General features: G+C 41.0%; 1 protein-coding gene across 1 annotated transcript; it reads left to right on the top strand.

The window, feature by feature from the left end:
* The first annotated feature begins 968 nt into the window (after positions 1 to 968).
* OLFM4 (olfactomedin 4) lies at positions 969 to 23,063 on the top strand. The gene is made up of 6 exons (XM_074931229.1): positions 969 to 1,049; positions 3,228 to 3,305; positions 7,093 to 7,245; positions 13,217 to 13,429; positions 14,365 to 14,518; positions 22,270 to 23,063. The coding sequence occupies exons 1-6, from the start codon at positions 969 to 971 to the stop codon at positions 23,061 to 23,063; spliced, it is 1,473 nt and encodes a 490-aa protein (XP_074787330.1).
* Positions 23,064 to 24,089: the final 1,026 nt, after the last annotated feature.

Raw genomic sequence — 24,089 nt, 5'->3', positions numbered from 1 at the left:
CATTTTCCCAGTGATCCACAGAACTCTGAAGAGACATTTTAATTTCTCTTGTGCCAGGTGGAGGCTTGCAACTGGCTCCACCAAGGTGGTAGCTTGTTAGAAGTGGGGAGTTCCCATAGTGGGCTGGATGCCTTGGGAACTGCAGATAGCTCACTGCCTGTCTTATGGTAGTGTGGTACAGCTGGGAAGTGTGGGGGCCACACTAGACATTGCCTGTGGCCTTTTTTGATCTCTGCATCAGTACTCTAGAGACAGGACAGTGAATCATTGCAGTCAGGTGGTATGCAGCTCTACGAAAAGAGAGCAAGTGAGTAAGCATTGATGGATACACAATGTTAATGCACAAGCAAGAATTAATGGGTACATAGTGTTAATGTAGGAGACATAAAACTACTGGGGAGAAAATGAGAGGACACTTTGTGTCCCACATGTGCTATGTGAGAATTGAGGAGACTGAAAAGTTTTAGAGACCCCTTCACATTTTACTTATTGCCAAAAGTCTGTTGGCCTTTGAAAAAAGGGGGGGATGTTTCATGTGTGCGAACAGTCTAACCCAACCTGCTCTTCTCTGTACCTATAAGAAGCAATAAATACCACCCAGACCTGTATTGTCTGCATAACTTAGAAGAACTTTTGAGATTGAGTCACAGTAAGAGGAAATGTCTATTTACCATCCTAGTAAATAAGCACATGATGTTCTGCATAACCAAGATTAAGATTAGATACTGCACCATATGGGAAAACTTTCCTGTTAGGAAATTGGATGTAGTTAATTTCTGATGGTAACTCATATGTTCTTTGCACGTTAGTAATTTGGCACCTATTATTATATGACTTCATGATATCACTTATCTGAAAATTTCAAAAAATATCATGCAAGTTCCTTCAGGTTTGGTTGGGGAAATCCCCAGTCTCTGCTATAAGAGACCTCTTTTGTCCCTTTGCCGTCACATCTTCCGGCTGAGAAGATGAAGCACACACAGGTGGCTGTGCTGCTCCTCATGAAAGGCATGATTACTCTGGCTGGAACAATGGCAGCAACAGAAGTGGTAAGATGGGGGTCTCATAACCCAAGCTTTGGTGCCTTCTTGCTTCTCACATAATTTAGATTGCTGAAAATTCTTTTGAGATTACTGGAAAATTATTAAGCAGATGTTGAGATCTCTGCATGGAAAGAGTTTAAAGTATTCTCCATCCTCCTCCCAACTAATGTATAGGGACTGGGTAATAAATGTAAAAGTGAGGCACAGGTTTAAAATCAGAGTCAAATTCTGCCTTTGGTTAGATGAGTGCAACTCCCAGTGAGGATCTGAGTGGATAATAAATGCTCTGTGTAGCTTCTAATTAATTAGCAAGGGCTTATAGAAGGAAAGGATCCACATCTTTGATGTGGAAGGAGTTGGGAGGTGGGGGATGATTGCTGTCATACTCTGTGACCAAGGAACATGGAAATCATTCTGATCCACCCAGAATGGTAGGGTGCTCTCCCTCTTTCCTTAAAACTCTATATGGTTGGGCAAGAGAGAAGTTCAAATCAAAGCCATCAATCAGAAGAAAACCTCTCAAAAACAATAACAAATCCAAATATTTCAGAAAAAAAATTTAGAAGTAAAAAATTACTTTAATGAAAGATCTGTTTTGATTTTGTACTGACTCTTTTTTAAAAAAAATATAAAACTGGGCTTAAATTATCAGAACAAAAAGTTTGCAAATAGCTTAAAAGCTCTTCCAAATGAGTGAAACATTTTGGTTTGACTCAAAGTGACTGCCTTTTGGTATTTTTTAGTTAAAATTTGGAAAAAAAACCCCATTTTAGCTCCCAATGACTCTTTCTGATTTGTCTGGTTTAGTCACCAACCAGAAAAACCCTGTGTGCCTCTAGTTATATTTTTTGAAGTTTGGGAGTGCTGTGGATGCAGGCAGTGAAGTCAGCATCTCCTGGGAAGATGCTTTTATCTGCTCAAGGAATGGAAAGTTGCAAAAGTCAAGATGGAGGTGTAAATGTATGTTGATAAGCTCAGGGTAGAAAGCTTAATATGGGAGACATTTCTCCTCAGTCTTCTTAGCTTTAAGCTAGTCCCCAGTTCATGTAATTTACACACTTTGTGATGCTCTCTGCCCTACCACTGTTAATTGCTACTAGCTGCTCCCCACCTCCATGTTCAGTGTAATATGAGCACACAAATGCTTGTTCAAATGGGTTTATTTGACAAACTGTCCCACAAAAGCTTGTTTACGCTCTGTCCTTTGCTGGCCATTTGGATTTCCCCACCATTCCCTGACTCAGGAATGAGGGTCTAGCTGGGATTTGGGAAATGCAGAAAGACCCAGGGGTGAGTGTCCTGTTGTGGGGGAAGCCCATTTGATGCTCTGTCTGTCACACCATTTGACATTGAGGGTGTCTTGCTGGAGTTCCCAGTTTGCCACAGATTTTGGTGAGACCCCACTATGGGTGACAGTGTGCAGACCATGGTGATGCACTGTGCTCTTCACACTGTGTGGGCATGCAATAGACCTTTAGGGACACACAATTCAGTGCCAGGTTGGCAGCCACTCTCCTTGCTGTGGCAGGAAAGCAGGTGCCAGCCACAGATCAAAGTTAAAGGGGGTGTATATAGCCTTACTACATAAAAGACTCCCAAGGTAGACCTGGCTATATCCATGGTAGTGTGGTGCCTTCCCGCAGTGCTTCGTCCCCAAGGTGGGATGCTGTCCCCTCCGTTGGGATAGTAGCAGTGGGACACATGCTGCAGCCATCACAGCTCATAGTCTGACAGCTTGGCATGAAAGGGGCAGTGAGTCCTGTGCTGAGAGGCTGAGCACGAGCTGGGCATCAAGGAGTGGACATTCCTGCTGGGAGGACAGTAGTCTCCAGATTTAGGACAGGGGGGCATGGTACTGTCATTTTAGACAGCCATGCAATCTGCCAGGGCTGCCTGTCAGAGCCTCAGATCACATCTCCCAGGCAGGCTGTGTCCCCTGCCTTGCATGGGTCACACAGAGCCTTTCTTCAGGAAGAGGTGTCTATGAAGTGACACTGTGTCCAGGGAAACCTTAGTCATCTCAGCAGCAGATCAGAAAAGCCAATTAATTCTACTGTTGCTGGGCACGGCTCCCATAATAAAATCAAAGTGCTTTAGAGCTGCGGGATGGGGGCTAGCTGGTGGGGAAGGGACAATGCTATATGCAGGAATTCACACTGAAAAAGGCTTTCCTTTGCTTTTTAGACCCCTCATCTCAATACAACGCTTCCATATCTGACTCAGCCTAGCAAGATGACTGGCAACCTGCACACTCCCCCAAAGGTATAATCATTACTGTTCTTCAGTAAAGTCCAGAAAAGAGCAAAATTAGGAACTTGTGTCCCATTTTTTTAAATGCTACATAGTCACTCAGAGACTTAAACCTGATACAGGTATGTCAGTTAGGCTGCCCAGGAAAAGCGCTGAGGTGTTGTGTATCCAGTATTTTAGACAGTAATAAATTCCCCAAAATCATCAGCGCTGGTGCCATGTCATTGGCCTTAAGTCACATCCAAAGCTCCAGCATTACCCTTGTGACTGGATGCCAGACATGAAACGGCTGGGGCCATGGGGGTTTGGTGGTAATGTACCAAACAGTTTCATGGTTATAACCTCCCTGGAGGAAGGGAAAGACTTCTTTTTACCTCTGTTTTTTCATGTAAACCAGAACAGAGCTTTGAAACTATCTTCTTTGTGAGAAGTGTCCACTTGTGGTTGCTGGGGGTGAGAAAATCTCGATTATCCCTGTTCCACTTAGTTCAAATTTTATTCAACTATTTGCTGATAGAGGAACTTGAATCTGATTTCCATGCCTTCTGGTGCAGTGCTCAAGTACATGGTGTGTGGATTTCAGGGTTTGAATTCCTTCCCTCTCTTTGTCAGTGACTTTTTAATAACATGTTTGCTTTGGAGCAGATTCAATGGGACACACTTGCACTGAATGGTTCTGCAGCCTAGTATCAAGCAAAGCACAGCTCCAGATCAGGTCAGAGATGGTAGACAGCTTGGTGGCAGGTCCTTGTTGTCCAGGCTATCCCAGTGTGGCATCTAGGATGTGTAATGGACCTCTTCTGAGAGAGATTTAAGTCTTTGGCTCCAGTAGAGGGTTTAGAAAGTTAAATGGAGTCAGGGGTCTCACTCTCAGTCTCAGTAGCAGGACCCAAACTTCATCCATCTCTTTGTCCAGCTGAGGTGGCCTCTGTTCCTGCTGTGGCCTCTGTCCCTGCCATGTGGTTTCTGTGGATCCCATTCTTTGTTTTAGGATGAGTGAGTAGCTAGTTCAGAGCTGTGAATGCCACTTGGTTGCAGTGTAGCTGGAAATTAAGCACTGAAATGGCTAGGCTGTTTTGAAGATGTAATCCTAAATCCACATTTAGGCAGCTGAATAAATTTCCTGGTTTTCAGAAAATTGGGTAGCTCCTACTCTCTTTCATAAATTGAAGGGATGTGGAAAAGGAACACTTCCCATAGCTTCAAATATGTATATGTAACAGCTTAATTTTACAGAGTGAAATGTTGCTGTCAAGTCCTTGCTGTGGGCTAGGACAGTTTGCTCTCTTTTAAGTATTCAGTGTAAATTATTAAACTTTAAAAACCATACAACTCCGTCAAAAGTAACAGCCTATCTTGTGCACTTTTATACAGGACGCAGGAAGACTTTTTTGTTGTATGGTTGTTATTTGGCTGGTATTATATTTTGAATGAAGCGCTTACCCAAGGGGGTTTTAGCTACAATACTTCAGTACAAACAATACTTCTCAGTCTCATCAACATCATGGTCCCAATGTTTGTAATGTCAGTGGAAGAATGGAAGCGGTTCTCTTGGCTCAGGCTGTCTGCTCCTTTGGGAAGACTGTCTCTTGGCTTAGATATAAACTTCACTTACTGGAGTGAAGCTCTGCCTTCAACTCAAGGCTCTCCTCTAACACAAATGTTAAAATATAATGATTGTTTTTCACAGGGAGTTTAAATGCACAATTTGGAGTTTTTTGGGAGATCATCTGAATATGTTTATAAATGGTTTATTTAGCATATGGAGTTAGAATGGTATTTCTTAGATAAACTGATAGCGGTATATAGTCAGGACTGTAGTTTATAGCAGAGTATACAATGTATAGTTTTCACTATACTAAATATGGAAACATACACATCTAGTACATAATATGTATACTATGTATAGTATACTCTCTTTTAGTATACATACACACATAGATATTTGTGTTATACACAGAAGGGGTAGAATGCAATACCTTCTACGCAAAAATTATCATGCCAGTGTGCAACTGTCTTATAGAAAGTCCCATGTACTCACCAAGCCACATTTATTTATTTTGGGTTTTTTTCCCCGCTTCCCCCATATGTTTCTTTTGTTACTGCTGCGGAAATTTGTAGCCCAGTCATGCCCATACACAGAGGACTCAGAGGTGCAGAATCATCTAAGTGACTTAGGAACCTATTTTTCATAGTAGCTTAGGGGCTGATAGCTGTGAAAGTACTTGAAGACTTAGAAGCAGTTTGCAGTATGTGCTCTGTGGAATATTCATAAGTGCTTTGATAACCTATCTGGCAGGGAAATCAATGGAAGTTATGTTCTGGAACGTTCTGGAATGCAGTGAGATACTTCTCTACTTCCTTTCATATTGTCTTCAGCAGTCTGGCTATGAGTGAAGTTTTAAGGCCCATCATGCTTGAATGACACAGATAAAATGTCTTCTCAAGCTTTTTTTTTTTTTTTTGTCTGAAATGAGATGCATGATGTTTGTTATGGCTGCGGTAAAGAGGTTGCCAGAAGTGTGAAGAGGGATCTTTGTTGCTCTCTGCCGTTTTGTTCTTGGGCTCACAGATAAAGACAGCTTTGCCACTGACCATCAATGCATGTTCTGGACTGGCTTGGTGGTGAGGAAGTTAGTTGAAATCACTGTGAAAGAGTGAGGGAAGAAGTGCTGAAATGTCAGCTTTCAGTAGATAGTTTTGTTGTTTGCTTGTTTATTTTTAAGAGGGAGCAAGAGACAAAGAGAAAACACATGAATAACACTGAGATTTCTGCAATGCAGGAGGAGAGATTATGGAAAGAAGTGTATTTAAAGAGCAAGCCTGTAGCTTTAAAATATGCAGCTGAATTGAAGTGTGTGCCAGAATATTTTAAAGTAACATCAAATATCTTTATTAAGAAATTTGTGATAGGTTTATGAACTGGGAAACATTTTGTGTACAAACAAAAAAGAACTGCTCCAAGCACACTCTGCATTCAGCCCAGTGTTTATAGGAAATTTATGTGCTTTGGTTGTAAATTATGGCAAGATCATGAATTGCCAGCCCTGACCTTTCCATACACCATACACATTGCTCCGGTGGTGATGGTTTGAGCATGCAGGCAGCCAGGACAAGCTGATTCATGCTAATGGCATGGGCAATAGCTTTGCAAACTATCCACAAAAGTGAATGAGCGGGCTGTGATATGTGGGTGTTATGTGCAATATTTTGTAGCAAAACAAGTATCTCTACCTTAGGCTGAGCCTGCATATTTAATTTGTCACCTTTCAGTGTTGTATAATCAAATGCATATGTCTGTATGCTGAGGCTGCCTGAGAAACCTCAAATGAAGCATTTTTCTTTTCAAAACTTTCCCTGTTACTAGTTCTATTTAGGTGTTTTAATCTCTATGGATGGAAATGACTGGATGATCGGATCAGTTCGGATTCATGGAACAACAACTATAAGACCGAATTTGATAAGTTATTATTTTCCTGCTGTTGTGTGTTTTTCTATCTGCTGGAAAAGTTATTTCATTATCTTATGAACATTGTCCACAAGTTTGGGAAAGTAAGGACCATTCTATGTCTCTGTTTTTCCAATGGTAAAATATTTACAGCAATATTTAACCATTTTCAGAAAGATTTATAGGGCTGAGTCATAAACATTTGAATTCCTGGGAAGAAAAAGGTGAAAGATGTCTAGTAATTAAGTTGTTGATCTCCTGATTGTCACAGCTGATATTATTGTCAGACATTACCTACTGATTCCAGAGATGAATATTAACCCTTTTTTCCTTACTGATTTGTTTTTGCAGCTCTTTGCTAATGTGTCCGGCTCTGTGGATGACGAGGGAACTTGTCAGTGCTCTGTGTACTTACCGGATACCACCTTTCCAGTGCAGAAGGCTGAGCAATTGGAAATTATAGCCGCAACGCTCTCAGAGAAATTTGAGATAGAGCTTTCTCAAGTACGGTGTCCTTTTCTCATAAATATAACATTTGTATCTTCGTGGAAAAACGGTTGCCTGTGAAAAAGTACAGCAGTCAGCACTTTCCTGTGACATGTCTTTCAAACAGCGGGAAAGAGGGCTCTGTAAGAACAAGGAGAAGGGTGATTAAATCTCAAATCTTTGGCACTGTAACATGTCATACATTTGAATATCCTTAGGTCTCTTTTCTAGGCCTTTGCAGCTAGAGGCATATGGTATTTTTGGAAGAATGGTTATGTTTTTCCTCTTTTGGCTCAGTTTTATTGGTTTGTGATTGCTACAGAGAACTATAGGAAGAGAAGCCTCCTGCTCTTTCATGTGTTATTATTTGTTATCAAGCCAGCCAGATTGTAAGAGGGAAATGAAGGGAAAGAGGAGAAAGGTCACTGCAGCCCAGAGTGAAGAAGTATGTGAATATTTGCCCCTTCACTTCTTCTGCTCTCACAGATTAAAAAAAAAATTTAAAAATCAAATATCTTTCTTGTCAACATCTGAAGCTGTGGCAGTGAGACTACTGAATTATGCATTACTGTTGAAGACAAACACACCTTACACTACTTTGGCTGCTTGTTGCATGAATTCAGATCCATTTTTTGAGGAACTTTGGCAAATCTACACATGCTGCAGCGGACTGGGTGAAGCTGCATGTGAAGACAGAAATCTGTCTTTGACTTTTGATAGTGGATAAATATTCAGGATTCAGATTGGTGTCCAGCAGAAAGTGTTTTCTTCAGGAACCAAGCATTTTAAGAAATGAAGTGTCCTTGAATTAATCAGCAGAAAAGGCACAGCATTAAATTATAAATTCTAACCATAAATATTCATAACCCTCCTCTGGTATAATCAAGAAGAGATAAGAAGTTGTGCATAAAAAGCACAACAACAGGCGGAGAATCCTGTGGTAAGATCTTTCAGTTCAAATCATTTGTTTTGAAAGAACTGGAGCTAACAATGAAACACATTCAGTTGTCAGCAGGGATATGAAGGGCAGGCTGACAGAAGTCCCACTGCCTCCAAGCACAGGAGTTACCCGATCCATTGCAGCATGGTGGCGTAGCTCAGAGTTAATGATCCATGAAAATCACCGAGATTTCAGGTCCCCATACTATTCTCACTGTAGTCAGTGCCAGCATTTTAAGCTAATTGCACTGGGACAGGATCAGGGGCATGATTCCCAGCCAGAAAGTTGGTGTGACTCTTCAAGGTTTGTGTACCACCTTTCCTAGTCACTTGCCCTGGTGTAACTAGTCTCTTACCAGCACTATCCTCAGAATGGTGCATGTTTCCTTTAGGACCTGTGACTTATCTGCTAGTGCCATGCAGATCTGCAGGGCATTTCAAGTGCTTCTTGACCTCTCTGTTTGGACAACCTCACATCTCCGTTGAGTTCAGACATCTTGCTCATATAAAGACACAGATTACTATAGATACCTAAAATGAGATGTCCAGATTGGTGTCTGAAACTCACCTTTAAATTCAGGGCAAGCTGAATCCCTACCACAGACTTTAATGTCTATGTTGCCAGCTGGTGTCAACTGGTGTAACTCTGTTGTCATTCTTAGGTGCCCAGCAGTGTACCGCAGTGTAGACAATGACCTTGACTTTCAATTCTCACTGCAGACAGTGAAATTTCTTGACCTAACTCGGGCTTCACTGAATTTCATCCTGTCGAAACCAATCAGCAAAGCAGTGTTACAATGCATCTAGTTAGATAAAGTGTGACATATACCTTGGTGTGGTATAGGCAGGGAGACACTTTGGGTCAGAAATGAAACTGAACAGATTGCATTTTGGTGTAACTCTGTGTGTGTAATATTTCTCAGTTATGATGTTATTTTTCTGTAGAAAGAAGAAAGCTGTTGAGCATTGCCCTGTTGATATCTGAACATAAGTAATCTGAGATCTTGTAATGCATGAGTCTCCATGCTTAAAAATTCTTTACCTTTCCAGTTGTGAAAAAAATCCTCCTTATACAATCCTGTATATTGCTTTAGTCATGATAATACTCATAGAAGGAAGGAAATAATGAAATGGAGGAAAGCCAAGCTCTCATTATTGATCATTATTAGAAACATTCCTGAGCAAATTCCTAGTCAAACATAACCTAGTCTCACCACAGGGGTGGGAATTTCTACCGAGTACTTCCTTTTTTGACTCTGAGAATCCATGCTTTAGATGTTCTTCTAAAACACCCTTTGAAGCTCATGGGAGCTTTTCCTAGGTGAGAGCTGCAAGATTGGACCCTCTTAAGGATGCTTTCCATGTGCTAGAAGTCCCAGATAAACAGCCTGATTGAATCGTTAACCTTTTGCCTGATTGTAGGCTAATTCAAAAAGCAAGGGGGTCCTTTTATAGAATCAGCAGGCAAGGAAGCTCACAGATAAAGAGATGCTCTCATGTGCCAAATGAGTACAAACCGTAGGCTGAAAATACCAGACTAATTTTTCCTCTGTCACATCAACCTTTGCCAGCATAATTATGATTACAGAAGAAAATTAACCTTTCAAAGCAGAGTGGGAATTGGCTGCTCCTCTCAATAGGAAAGGGGAGAGGACACCTCCGTAACAGAAATGGATCAGCACGTGGTCCCAAGGAGAGAAAGTGCCTTTCAGAACTTGGCTCACATCGGCCACAGCATCCTCATGTAACAAAAGCAGGAGAAAAAAAGCATGCCTGCCCTCTGCCAGGAACAGCTGTTTTCAAAATAGGTTAACCTACAGTGGAATTCTTCTCAGTGTTAGCTTGCAGGCTGCTTGCCAGCCTTGCTCCTTATGGATCTGCAGAGGTCAGTCCTGCCTGAAGCCAGTGTCCTGGGCTGAATGACTTTATAGAGCTGTGGTTTTGTCACTTCTTTCTTATCTTCCCTCAGTCCTCCCACTTTTTTTCTTTTACATCTTCATCTTGGACCTTTGTTCCCCCCTTCTGTACTCTCCAAATACGTGCTGGAGAAGTGTCTGTTTGCATGCTGCAAAACCTGTTTTGATAAATACCAATTGCAAGTACACGACAGAGTAAATGAGCATTGCAGATTTTTCCTGCCCTTTTCATTCCATGAGGGTGACAATGCTTGGAAAGGAGGAAAAACTGGAACTGAGGAATTTTTCTCCTACATGTGCCTCACATGGTTCCATTCTCTTCCTATAAAGGGCTAATACAGGCGCTATGCACTTATCATACCATACTTTAGGTTTTCCAACAAATGTGACAGCAATCAATATTAGTTATTGGTTTGTATCCCTAAATATGGGATGTGCACAGAATTTCTGTGCCAGCCTGTCGAGAGACAAAAGCCAGTCCCTAGCAGGTAGATGGAGTAGAAGAGCAGGGATTACAGGATGCTTAAATCTATCTGCCAAGCAACAGAGCAACATCATGTTTCTTTTTCAGCTGATATTTCTAAACTACAGAAATGCCTAAGCTAGATCTGAGCAGGTGAGAATGTCCACACAGGGCATTGTAATGCTTGACATATGTGCTGGATTTGTCTGCAAAAGCAGTATAGACTTGTTAGAGCAGCACTGCTGAAAAAAACTCTATTTGTCCAGTGGCTGTACAGAGAGCACTGCAGAGTGCTGGGACTAGTTCAGGCTCAGTTTGTATAGATATTTCTCAGTTGTACTCCACTGGATGGTGTTGACATGTCCTTAAATGACCTAGATTGTTGACTGGGTGAAAACCCTTTGATGTGGGAGAAGAACTTCAGGCCTGTGTCCTGCAGCACTCTTCAATCAGGGCTGAAATAACTATGTATGCCTTGTTCCAGCCCTTAGCATTTTGTCCAGTCTCTCAGGACCTTTGGAGAAAACTCCACATTCACAGGTTTCTCACTAATGAATAGCCATTAGTAATTCCAGCAGTCTGTTTATTTCAGTGGGTTGTAGAAGATTTGGTCTGTTTGTACTTTTATTATTATTATTATTATTATTACTATCAGTATTACTATGAGAGAGGTTATTAATACCTAGATAGATTTCCAAATACCTCTATAATATATATAGCTTCACACAGCAGTACAATTTTGTTCAGACATGGCATTTCTCAGGCTGTAATCTTTTTGTTGTTGTTGTTGTTGTTGTGCAAACTCTAGACATACAGTTTAAATATTGAACTTTGAAGATTTTTTTCAGAAGAATTTTTCTGAGGACATCTTTCCAACTCCAAACTGATTCTGGTGATCAGTGAAAGTGTGAGGTCCAACTACATCTGCCTTTTCCAAGAACGTTGTCCAGTTCTTCCTACTATTCCCTCCTGAACAGATGATAGTAACAGCTAGGACAAGGGATCCCAGCTGTCTCTGTTACCAGCCAGTTAATAGGAACTAGGTCTAAGTCTTTATATGCTATTATTTTTTGATTCTTAATTGTAATGAATAGCTTAGCTTGAAGTTACCCTAGCTTGACCTGGGAGGTCTCGAGCATCCAGTGTTATGAGTCAGGGTGCTTCTGCCGTAGCTTATGGAAACTTGCCCAAATTCTGGCTGCACACATTTATAACAGAAGATCTGTTTCAAACTCTGATTTAAATGCATGGGATTGAGCAGCCTGGTTGTGGTGTACATTATGCAGGTGTATGCAGAGGTCTGGTAGTGGGTTCTTTCAGATTTATAGTGTAGTTGTGCCACTGTGGACATTATTCTTCTGAAAAGAGGGTCTTTCTTATGGTTCTCCTTAAGTCATATCATTGAGTATGTTATGGTCTTAAAGGATCCTTTCTCTCTTTATGAATTTCCATGCCATGAGCTCCCATACCTCCTCTTTGGTACAGAAGGGATTCAATCAAAATTGAAAGGAATTGTTTGATAAGTGTGATTTTTGGGCTCCCTGTCTCAGGGGCTGCTGACAGAACAGGAAAACAGGGGTTCCGTGGTCTTCACACAGAGACAATAAGGGAAGAATACTGAGTTTCATTTCACGTTAAGGTAATGCAAGAATGGTTGAGAGGATGTGGGCTAAAAATCAGTCAAAGAAGTAATAGTTATGCAAATCATAGTACTGGAGAGAGAGGGACTTGTAACACAAATACCATCTGAGAGTATAAATATGGAGTTACTGGTGCAACAAACTAATTGTATTTATTCCTACTTCTTATCTTTTGTGATATAATTATATTGATTTAAGGGAAAAGAGATATGGCTTTTATGAAGCATATGGGAGAGGAATTATCTATCTTTCCCAAAGTGTTAAATTTCAAAGTATTAACATTTTCCAAGAAATGTCCCAAATCTATATAATATTCTTAACAGTCTGCATCACAATACTTGTGCTGTGACCTTTACCTCAGCAGATAGATGTGTGAAAATATATTTATCTGGACAACTGTTCAATGGTTCAAAGGCTGAAAAGGCTGCTATGTGAATTACTTTAGCTGAAGCCTGCAGTATATTTTACACTTTCATTTAAACCAGATTTGATTTTTAACACTGTATTCAAGCATTTTCCCCCTGCCCAAAGACAAACCCCAAACCAGTTCTGCCTACTTTTGACACAATTCAAATGTATGCACAGGGTGAAATACTATTTGGATTCAGAGTTAATAGGAAATGAAGTTGAAAAACTTGGGAATCCTTTATTGCATTTTTCAGCCTCCTTGGGTTGCTTTTGTGAGATAATACACTGCACGTTTCCAGTAAAATTTTCACCAATGTGAGTTCTTGGCATACCGAGGATAAAATTAGCTCACAGAGACAATACTGGCAAAAAATTAAAAAAAATGGAAGACTGTGAGTAAAATTCTGCCGTCAGTTATCCCCAGGCATTCCTGAGGGGACTTTGTGGAACTGCCAACAATAAATGAGTGTTGAATTTTACATTTTTTATGTATGTGAAGAATATATATATCAAGTATTTGGAAGTTATGCATGGGGTACTCAGAAATGTAATAAAGATGCCACATGGTCTTGTCTTATTTGCTAACCTGGACTTGAATATGTACTTTTTTTCCTTTCTTTAAGGTTAGAGAGTACTCAAAAATGATTGAACTGTATCAGCAGCAAATCCTTAATCTAACCATCAGAGTGGAGCATATGGAGAAGAGCAGTGTATCTTACACAGAACTGGACTTCCAGTTACTGAAAGTGGAAATCAGTGACCTAGAGAGACTGGTCACACAGCTGAAATCCAGCCTTGTTGGAAGCAATGTCATCGTTGAACAAATATATTCAGAGGTATTGCCAGAGTCTTAATTAGTCACAGAGAGTTCAAATATACAGATAGACTATTATCTCTTTAGTGTTTAGGCTGAGGAAATGTAGCCTGTCTCTACTGCAGCCAGTGGAATTATTTTTGCATTTCATCAGCATACATTAAAAGAAAGCTTGACCTTAAATGTATTAACATCTTTTTCCTTGGTATAGAGCACAGAAAAGCAAAGAAACCCCAAAACAAATGGAGACCACTTTATTATTTTTGCCAAACATCTGCGTAAAAGTTAACAGTCTTGCATAGTGTTAAGCACATTAAACCTGATTAAATTATTACAATAAATATTAATTTATAGACCACCATACTTGAAAGCCTCTGTGCTTTAACTTAGATAATTAAAAAGTTAGCTTTTGGTTGCTAGGGCAGTGGCCCAATCAATATGAAATCAAGAAGTGGGAAAGACTAGCACCTTCCCAGCAGACTATAAATCACATTTTCAAAATTGTAGTTAATCACTCACCTAGATAGAATAATTACTTCAGATGGAAAGTGAAAGATCATTTTCTCCATTGTCCTCTACATCATCAAGTAGGTGATTGAGAACATTATTTATTTTTGCAAATAAAATTTCCAGATACTTTTGTAAGGCTGGAATAAGTACCTTTTATGTATAATAGCTAGTACTTGCCCAAGATTTACTGGATATTTTTATACTACATATAAAATAATACTATATTTTTGTATTATGCTATACAACTGAGCATTAAAGAATTTCCTTGTGGTCACATACCTCTGCTGGAAGTGTTAAATTCAAGCTAGCAGGGTAAGGCCTATTCTCAGGGATATTTCTTAAAGCCTGTTCTGTATCACCTTCTGTGGTACAATAAACACTGCTTGCAAATATCTGTAAAATAAAGTCGACAGAAATTTAAACTTGCCCTGTTTTTTTTTTCTTTAGATCACAAATCTGACTTTACTGGTAAATGAACTAGAATCACTGGACAAAAACAATGTCCTTGCAATTCGCCGACAAATTGTGTCTCTGCAGAATAGATTGAAAGAATGTGAAGAGGACAGAAACAAAACTACAGTACCCCCCTTTTTCCCACCAGGTAAGCATTTCTGTTGTATATCAGATAAGAAACAACCTAATACAGGGGTAGAATAGTAGATGAAGAGATTTCCCTTTGTCAATATTCAACACAATTGTAGTAACACTACTTAGCTCTTGAAAAATTGAGCAGACAACTCCTAATGTTTCATCAACGGGTTCAAAAGGAAAATGAGGGCAGGAAACAAACTCTTCTAGACACAGTAGCTGTTTTCAACTGGAAAAAGTTGTAATCTTCCTCTCACCTGCCGTATGAAAAGTGAATCTCTACCCCTCTTCTGTTTTTCAAAACAATTACCTTTTATTGTGGGAAACTATGCTTTTTTTCTGACCAGCTTGATTTTTAATAGTTCCTGTGAAAGTGACCGGTGTCATGGCAATTTTGCTCTAACATTGTTTGGGAAATGCATGAGCAACAGTTGATACACTAAAGCTGTTGGTATGCAAGCTCCAGAAGGTAGCTTTGCATGAAGATTACTTTTGCTTCACAGGCAAAAGATTCTTCTAAATCAGAAGGTCAAGAACCTTGGGGGAAAATTCCCATCTCAGCAAAATAAGTGGGATCTTTATTACTGATTTCAGTGGAACTAGGATTTTTATAATTTTCTCAACTAGGAAAGGTTGCCTTTTGGGGCTTAGATCAGTGGTTCCTAGAGTGCAGTTCAGAGAAAACTATCAACAGTCATGGGGCATGTAGTAAATAGTTTACAAATGGAATAATTTTTGTCTTGATATTGTGTTCAGTTTGAAAAATCACATTGTGAGTGAATCATAGTCTGAGGAATTTTGAGAGTCAGATATGCTACACTGGAGCAAGCTGTTTAGGAAACACTAATTTAGGTATGTCAGGTCAAGCATTCCACTTGGCGAACAGACTGGAGGATTTATTAAACTGTGTTGATCCCCTGAGTGTTTCATACACAGGGGGTTCCTTTTGACAGAGTACTGTAAGAGAGAAAGTGCTCTGTTGTATGCAACACCCAGGGGAAGGATCCTACTTTTTCACATAAGCTGGTTAGCAATTGGTTAGAAGAGCCCATAAAAAAGGAGAAGTGGTGTCCTGCTTGCAAGAAGCACAGATTTGCACCTACCAGCATTTTCCTCTCATCACCTTGGTGTCATCTAGTTCAAAAGTCTCCTTGGAAAGGTGAGAGGCAGAAATACAAGCTTCCCTTAGGGTCAGCAGCCTTTTCTGTTGTGATCCCTTAGGGCTTCATGGTGGTGTGGGCAGCTGCTGTGCTTCTCTGACAGGATGTGCGAGTAACACCTTGTCTGGGGATCAGGCAGGAGGGAAAGCTGAAACAAAAACCCGCATTGCAAAATCTCAAGGTGCTTCTCTGCTCCTTAAGGAAGGGCTTAAAATGTTTCAATGAAAAAAAAAAAAAGCAGCAATATTTTAGAAGTATTTGAAGGGCATCTCATTGATTTATTGAGGGTGATGGTGTGTGGAAAGAAACAGCCTCTTTCTCTTCAAGCCTACAGCAAGCCTTTGTTGCAGTAAGAAAGTACTGAGCTCTGGAACAAGAATACTGTGTCCTTCCATGAGTGATGGAGGAAGGGGCTGCTTTTATGCCTGGGTGGTTGGCGTGAACGTCTGTGGGGTGTAGGAGCTTTCACAGAGTGGGAAAGGGAGGTCTATGCTTCACAGTGCAGCTCCATGGAGGGACAGGCAAGTCATGCCTAGAGCAGGGTGATAGCTCTGGGACAGGTAAACGAAACTGCATAGTACTGTGACCATAATAAATTATTTAATATTGCTTTCTTAGGACACGATGAGGTAGTGGATATAGTTTATCTGGGACTAAAATGGTATTGCTTTAGTGTGGCCTTATGCCAGCTAGCTCAAGGCACCTTTGCATGTCACTGCATTGTGTGGGAATCACAGAGCAGAAAATAACCTAGAAGAAGGCCAAAACCTCAGGTGGTATGAACAACAATAGCTTTATTTTTCTCCAGAGAATTACCACCCCTGACATCATCTGAGGACATCCTCTGGTGTTACCTGTGAGTTTATCTGCTGCCCACAGCAATAGGAATGCAGGGGGCTGGAGGATGTGTTTGGGTGTAGTGTCATGGCCACCTTTAGGGTGAGGGTGGTCCCTGAGGCTGGCACAAAGGAATGGCAGAGCAACTGCGGAGGGCTGGCCAGTTTCCTGCCTGTTGGGAGATGCCAGCTATACAGATAACACAGGTGTTATGTAGGCTCAGATCCCTGCTAATCCACACAGGACTGGTGTAGTGGCATATCCTGACTTTGTGTGCCTGGTGGGGAGCAAATATTCTCTGGGCAGAGAAATTTGTAGAGCAATTACATGTCCTGCAGATTATGTCTGAAAACAAGTAGTAGGAGGAAGATGTTACTACTTGAGGAGATGGAGCATGTGAGAGAGCTGCATTTTCTAGATGGTCATTTTGGAGGCTTTGCATGGATGCTTACACCTAGGCTTCTGAAGCTCTCTAGCACTCATTTATGCATTTGAACGCCATTTCCATATGTTTTCTCAGCAAGCTTGAATGCCTTGAATTCCTGCCAAACCATTTGGCCTTGGCCTGCTTTTAGTTCATATTATATTTATAATGTTTATATTAAACTGACTCTTTGTCCTGTTTTCAGACTGCATTTTCTTTCCCCCTTCATCCTCTCTCCTGCATGTTTTGGGTAGCCAACATGAACTAGGGAGAGTCTGGCTAATCCCCAAGCTGTCTAAGACCATGAGTCTAAAGGCAAGTTTAATTAAAGCTTCTTGCTTCTCAGTGCTGTAGTACTCAGCCCCTCTGACTGGCCCCCAAGGCTCTTGCTGCTGTATTTATTTCTCAGCAGGCCTGTTCTCAAACAACATAGCAGAAAGAAATCGCTGGTCTCCATATTCGTTACCTTCCAACTGGAGACATGGGTGTACAAGTGTCTGAGATGGGGCTCAGTAAATATATAGTTAACCATCCTCATCAGCATCACTGGTTTTCCAATCTGCAGCAGTTCCTGACATCTCTTTCGTCAGCCACTCTAGTGGGAAGAAATATTTATCCATTTGTTTTTCTTTTGCACTTTTCTCATCTGGCTGCATCAGGGCAGGTAGAGAGAGGAGACCCTAGGATGGTTCTCTGAGGACTCTGCAGCAGATTCTTTGTCACATCTCACTGAAATGATCTGAGAGAGGCAGTAGGGAGAAGTGAGTCACATGAAACTCTCAAAGGCAAAAAAGAAAGAAAGGAAAAGAAGACCAAAGCTGGTTTTTTTTCTGGATTTTATACATTTAGAAATTAAGGATTTCAAGTTACTGGTGAATAGGTCTCAGCAGGAGGAAGACCTGGTGTAACCTAATGCTGAAACTCGGGAAATTCTATGGGACTCATAGTGATTTCACTTTCACCTTATATTTTATCTCCTATGTACCTGGGATGTGTTTTTTATGTGTTTTGGCTTGTGTTTTGAAATGAATACATCCATACACAAAGAAAGAGAGATGACTACAGGCACCTGAGAAGAGCTGGCCCTGAACTGCCACTGGAGACATGTGCATTTCTCCACTGGCAATGGAGGGATCTTAGCTGAGGCACCTGAATTTTTAGTTGCCTGAAGGTAGGTCAGATGAACTCCAGGCCTCCACTTCACCCTCTGTTAGATACTGACAACATAACTACTCTCTGTTGGAGCTGTGTACTTGTGTCTGCACCCTGTGATGCTGGTGAAGACTGAGGTGTCTGTGTGGGTCTTCCTGTCAGTGAGACAGTAGGAGCCAAGATGAGCCTTTCCCTGAGCAGCCTGGTCTCCTGTGTCTCAAGCCATCGTAAGGCTCTATCAGCTCACACATCTGGATGCAGTGGTTCATCTGATGGGAGAGGAGGGTGCACATCTGGTGATTGGGAGCATGTGTGAGAGTGTAGCACCAGCCTGCTCCTGGTGTCTGTGCCCCTCATGGGAGTTCCTTTAAATGTGGGTCCCACCTTGTCTCGTGATCTTTGGCTGCGTGGGTGAAATGTGGTTAGATGCAGCTGCTTTGTGGTGGATGGCTGCTGGAGTTTTTTTGGCACCTGTATTGTTGGACTGAGAGGCTGATGTGCTCTGCAAGTGCTTCAGACTGAAGTCGGTGAAGCAACACCCAACGGGATGCGACTCATGCTTAGTTCTGCAACCCGTTAGCCAGGCAAGTCAGGCTCCCTCCAGTCCTGACAACTAAGTGCCAGCTCCTTTTCTGATGAATCAGGATTAGTAAACAACTGAGCTGAGATACTGTTTCTTTATGTAGGGGAAGGAGTATATGTACCTATGTGTGTATGTATCTATGTGTGTATGTATCTATGTTAGTCTTCCTCTTGCCTATTTGCTACATAAGCGTGAAACAAGGGAAGGCAAAAATACCAGGACGTCACTTATCAGTGGCACAAAACAGTGGAGAAAGAAGTTAAAAACTTGAAAGTTTGAATAATGCATATGGATTTATTTCAAGTACCTTCTAATATTTACAAAATTACATGACACTTTGTTTCCTCTGTGCATTTTTTTTTCCCACAAGATGCAGACAGGGAGGCAAGTTTAGATTAAATAAACAACAATGAATTCTTCTGAACCTGTGCAGAAGACAGATCACCCCCTGACTACCAGAGTTTTTTGGTAAAAAAAAAAAATAATTCTGGGAGAGTTTTCAAGGAAATCAAAATCAAGCACATACTCCATAGAAACCTCAGACAATTTTTGGTGTCATTAAAACGGAACACGCTTCTAACTTTATTTTAATAATTCATTGTTTCATAAATAAAAACCAAACAAGTGTTCAGCAGAGAGATCTCTTTAAGGGAAGAAATAATAATTTATTATTTCTTTTGTAAAAAAAGGTCTCTCTGCTGAACACACGTTTGTTTTTTATTTATGAAACAATGTATGAATTATTAAAATAAATCTGGAATTGTGTTCTGCTTAATGACATGAAAAATTATTTGAGGTCGCATATAGATGAGCTTAGCAGTGCTTCACTACCTGCAAGCTTTGGTACTGTATTTTTCTAAACAAATCAAGAGTTTTAGAGCATTTAATAACCATTTAATTCTGAGATAAGTTTATTGTGATTTAAGCACAGTAATATATTCAATATGTCACCAGCTTGAAAGAAGCCCTCATGCTGGAGGTAACAATACATAATAGAGATATACGAAAAAAACAGCTCAAATTGATTTATGGAGTTGGCAAGCGGCAAGCCGGTTTGCACTGTCTGCCTTAGCTTTCTTCCTTTGCATGAGCTGAGGTATAAACACCTCCAAACGCTGGTATCTGTGCCAAGTGCTGAGGCCATGTTACTAGCCATGCTACGTGCCATTTCCTGAGATACAGCCTGGCTAGCCATATAGCAGTGCTTTCCTTGTGTGCTATATTTGGAAATGAGGTTTCTGCTCCAGGGCCTCGTCCTTTGTAAAGCACTTAAGTGCATGCTTAAATGCTCATCTGCTCCAAGCTAAGAATGCTGATTCGCATAGATTCTTGGTGGCACGGAGGGAAGCAGCGTTCAGCCAGGGTCATCCCACGTTTCAGTGGCAAGAATCCCAGGAAGCAAAAGGGACTGGGGGAGGAGACAGGGTTGTTCACAACTCGTTTCACCATCTCTGCCACAACCTGGGCCGTCAGGGATGCAGAGCTGCTCCCGTGGGCAATACTGACCCTCCTCCAACAAAGTTGCCAGTGTGGCCCAGGGGACACAGAGGTTTAACTCAATATAGTGATTTATTTTTAACATAAAGTTTCTCCCCACCTTCCTCATAAATGCTGAGAGGAGGCTGCAGGTGAATCACATGTCCCCCAAGTCACTAGTGCAAGACAGCACAAAACTGTGAGGGGTGAGGGTGTTATGTTACGGTAGGAGAGCAATACTACATTTTAGAAAGGAGGAGACATAGAAAGCTTCACTGCCAAAATAGACTTTACACATTGGCGCAAATGGTATCCTCTTGCTTGGACTTTTCTAACATTCAGGTCACAGGTTTCCTTGTCCCAGAGGCAGAGCATGTTCCCCCTGGGAAAAACAGATCAGAAAAAAACATTTCTTTGCATTTGCAATAGTCAATTGTTCACCATATACCCTTTTTCCAAGTAGACTACTTCAGATTGGTCTATCTCCACATTTCCCTCTATCTGTGGGATAGACTAGGATGTCTTTGAGAACAAGATACCTCCTATACTCTTTCTGTCAGTGGCTTTAGGATTTTTCAGTTCAGCTCCGTATTGTCTGGCCTTGCTTAGGGATGGCCAGCTTTGAGAGCAAAAAGTGAATTCTCTCTCTGTTATTTCTATTTCTTCTTTGTCCTAAGACATAGGTTATTTATATCCTAGACATCCCTTCATATGACTGAGTTTATGAACAGCCATTCTTTTCATATGGGCTGTAAGCAATTGTGACATGGTACCCATGCAAAGTATTAAAACCTCAAAAGATAAGTTTGACGTTCATCATTGACACCATAGCGGGTGGTGCACGGAGTTCCTGTGCTGAGGGAGGTATCATTAACATCAAACAGTTGTGGCCATCACTTTATCCATTAATTGACATGCGAGATTTGAGTCTATTCATATTAAACTCTGTCTTTAATAAGGAAGACTGTCTAGTGGCTAGAGCACCTCACTGAATTGGGAAACATTGGAGTACCCCTAAACTTGTGAGCTGCTGCTGGTCACTTGAAATCCCTTTCTCCGTTACCTCAGATGAACATGTCTTTACAATGAAAAATCTGGGGCACTTTTGTGTCAGTAACACAAAAAGCTAATGCTAACAATCAGGAAAAAGCATGCTGGTTTTTGCCGGCAGCAGCTTTGGACTCATCAGAGGCCCATGGACATTTCTGACTGGAGGATTTTTGCCACTTGTGACTTACAATATTGAGAATTTATCAGGAAACAGGAATGTCACTGCCATTCTCTATGAGTAAAAGGAAAGTATTTCTTGTATCTAGATCCATTTTTCCATGATCCTGAAAATGGCTTCATAGTTGATATGTGGAAAACAGAGCTGTTCTGTTTCAGTTTGAAGTCATATTCTCTTCGGAGTTGCCTCACTTGAAAACTCGGAGTAATATCTGTCTACATTTTGTAGGCTGTGATTGTTATTGTCTGCAGATTTCTTTGAGGGCCTGAGGTGGAAGGCACCATGCGGCTGTGACGCACTGTTGTAAAGCTATGTTTCTGACAGCAGAATGCTAATCTGAAATGTGACTCTGGAATTACTGCTGCTGCTGCTTCTTCCTTCCCCTCCACAGTGAAATACACAGAAATCAGATGTTCCTCTTTCTTTTTTCCCCATCTTCCATGCTCTCAGTTCCACTGATGTAGAAAATAACCTAAAAAGCTTCTGAAATTGTATTTTCCAAGGGATTTCCTAGTGCATCAGGCTGGCGTGCATCAAATAGGTAGAAACAGAAATGTCTCCCTTGTCTGGAACAGCACAGTAAGCACTTATTTTCTGCTAATTAATACTGACTGAGGATGGATGTCCTTTTCTTTTCTCATCACCCCCTACCCCCAATACCTGTAATAACATACACTCTACTTTTTTTTTTTAATTAACTTTCTGAGTCAACTTGGAACACAGTGCCATCCAGTTGCGGACCTTGGCCCAAAATGAGCCTTTTACACATGAAGCTATGCATTTATGTCTGTGCTTTGCCACAAGGCTAATCCCTAGTAATCACACTCTAGAGGCTACAGGATTCAAAACCTCTCTCCTAATGATGACAATTGGAAAACCTGGGTTTTTTTCTTTTTAATTGCAGGTAGCTGCATTCACCGTGGACTGCAGAATGTTAGCCAGCCTTACATTGTAAAGCTGAACTGGAAAGGATTTTCCTACAAATATGGTTCTTGGGGTAGAGATTACTCTCCTTCCAACCCAGAGCAGGAAGTCTACTGGGTTGCACCATTGAACACAGATGGGAGATACTTGGAATACTACAGAATTTATAGATCCTTTGATGATTTGCTGCTGTTTAAACCCATGTATGAAAGTAGAATAACATATGGGGAAGGAAGTGGTGCTGCCCTTTATAATAATTATTTGTACTATCATGCTTATAGTTCAAGAAATATGGTGAAGCATGATTTAAAAACAAACAAAGCGGTTTTGAGGAAGGAGCTTGCAGATGCTGTTACTGGTAACCGTTTCTCTTATGCAGGTGTATCATGGCAAGCCATAGATTTTGCTGTGGATGAAAGTGGGTTATGGGTAATATATTCAACAGAAAATAGCATGGGCAACATTGTGATTAGCAGACTCAATGACACCACACTTGATGTGCTAAATACTTGGCAGACAAGACAGTACAAGCCATCTGTTTCCAATGCTTTCATGGTATGTGGTGTTCTGTATGCCACAAGGCCAATGAGCACTAGGAAAGAGGAAATCTTCTACATGTATGACACGAGTACTGGCCAAGAAGGTCGTATTAGTGTCATTATGGATAAAAAGTTAGATACAATCCAGAGTATTGATTATAGCCCCACAGATCAGAGACTGTATGTTTACAATGATGGTTACCTTCTAACATATGATGTGACCTTTCAGCCTTAATGTCTCAGTGACATAACCATCCAATAAAACTGGCAGCAACTAAAATGAGAGATCTGATTCACCTTTAAACAATGTTATTGCCAGTTTAAAGTTCATCTATTCTAGTGTACTATAGCTGTGATTGTTATATATATTACTTATACTCTTTAAAATAATTGACCCCTCTGGTTAGTAGTATTGCTGGTAGAAGTGTTTGGCAGTACTGGGTTCTTTAGGTTTTGATTGGTATTTACTGGTGCTTTACAATTGTCCTGCCTCTACGGGTAGATTTGCTGCATAGATTTAATGCATTTTGTTCACAGAAATTTATGGTCACAGCCTATCTACCAAGAAGCTAATTACCCACTGATGTATATTTGTCAGTGTAACACAGGCAAGGCACCCAAAAACTGAGAATGAATTTCCACTGATTTTCATCAGAGTGAATTGAGGCCTCAGAGAAATTAATTGAAGGATTATAATAGTATAGGATGTAGATTTGGTCGGAAGACAGCAACCCATTTGTTAGGTGGAAGCAGTAATATCTGGCTCAAGGCTTCAGGGGAGAGGGTAGTAATGCACTTTGCTGTTTGAAGTCCTAACACAGGGAGGGAAGAGAAGGCACTGGGGCAGGGACAGAGGTCACTGCCCTTGTCATCACTGTTGCAGTGGGACAGCCACCCCTGGGACCGCACCTGTAGCTGGGTCCTTGCAGCTCAGCCCTCTCCCAAACTGCCAGAGCATAAGGCTGGCTTCTTGGAGTGTCTGTGGGGGCAAAACTGGCAGCAAGACTTTTCACCAGCTTTCTCTCTGTTCCATTCTGCTGCCCTTAGCAATTCCATGTGCCTAAACCGGGCCTTACAAATGGTCTTACTTCAATCTAGCCATGTTTCGTCATCACCATGGCTCCATTTTCCTGGCAGTACAGTGCACAAAACACTGTTTTTCTTTCCTTTATGCTCTTGTTAAGCTGATGCAAATCCTCTCATTGACTTTATTGGCCACGACTGGCTCTTAGGTGTATATCATGCATTGCTGTAGAATGAC

Source organism: Athene noctua, chromosome 1, assembly GCF_965140245.1.
Source record: "Athene noctua chromosome 1, bAthNoc1.hap1.1, whole genome shotgun sequence".
Lineage (NCBI taxonomy): Eukaryota > Metazoa > Chordata > Aves > Strigiformes > Strigidae > Athene > Athene noctua.
The sequence above is the reverse complement of the archived record's forward strand: the minus strand, read 5'-3'. Positions and strand labels throughout refer to the sequence as shown.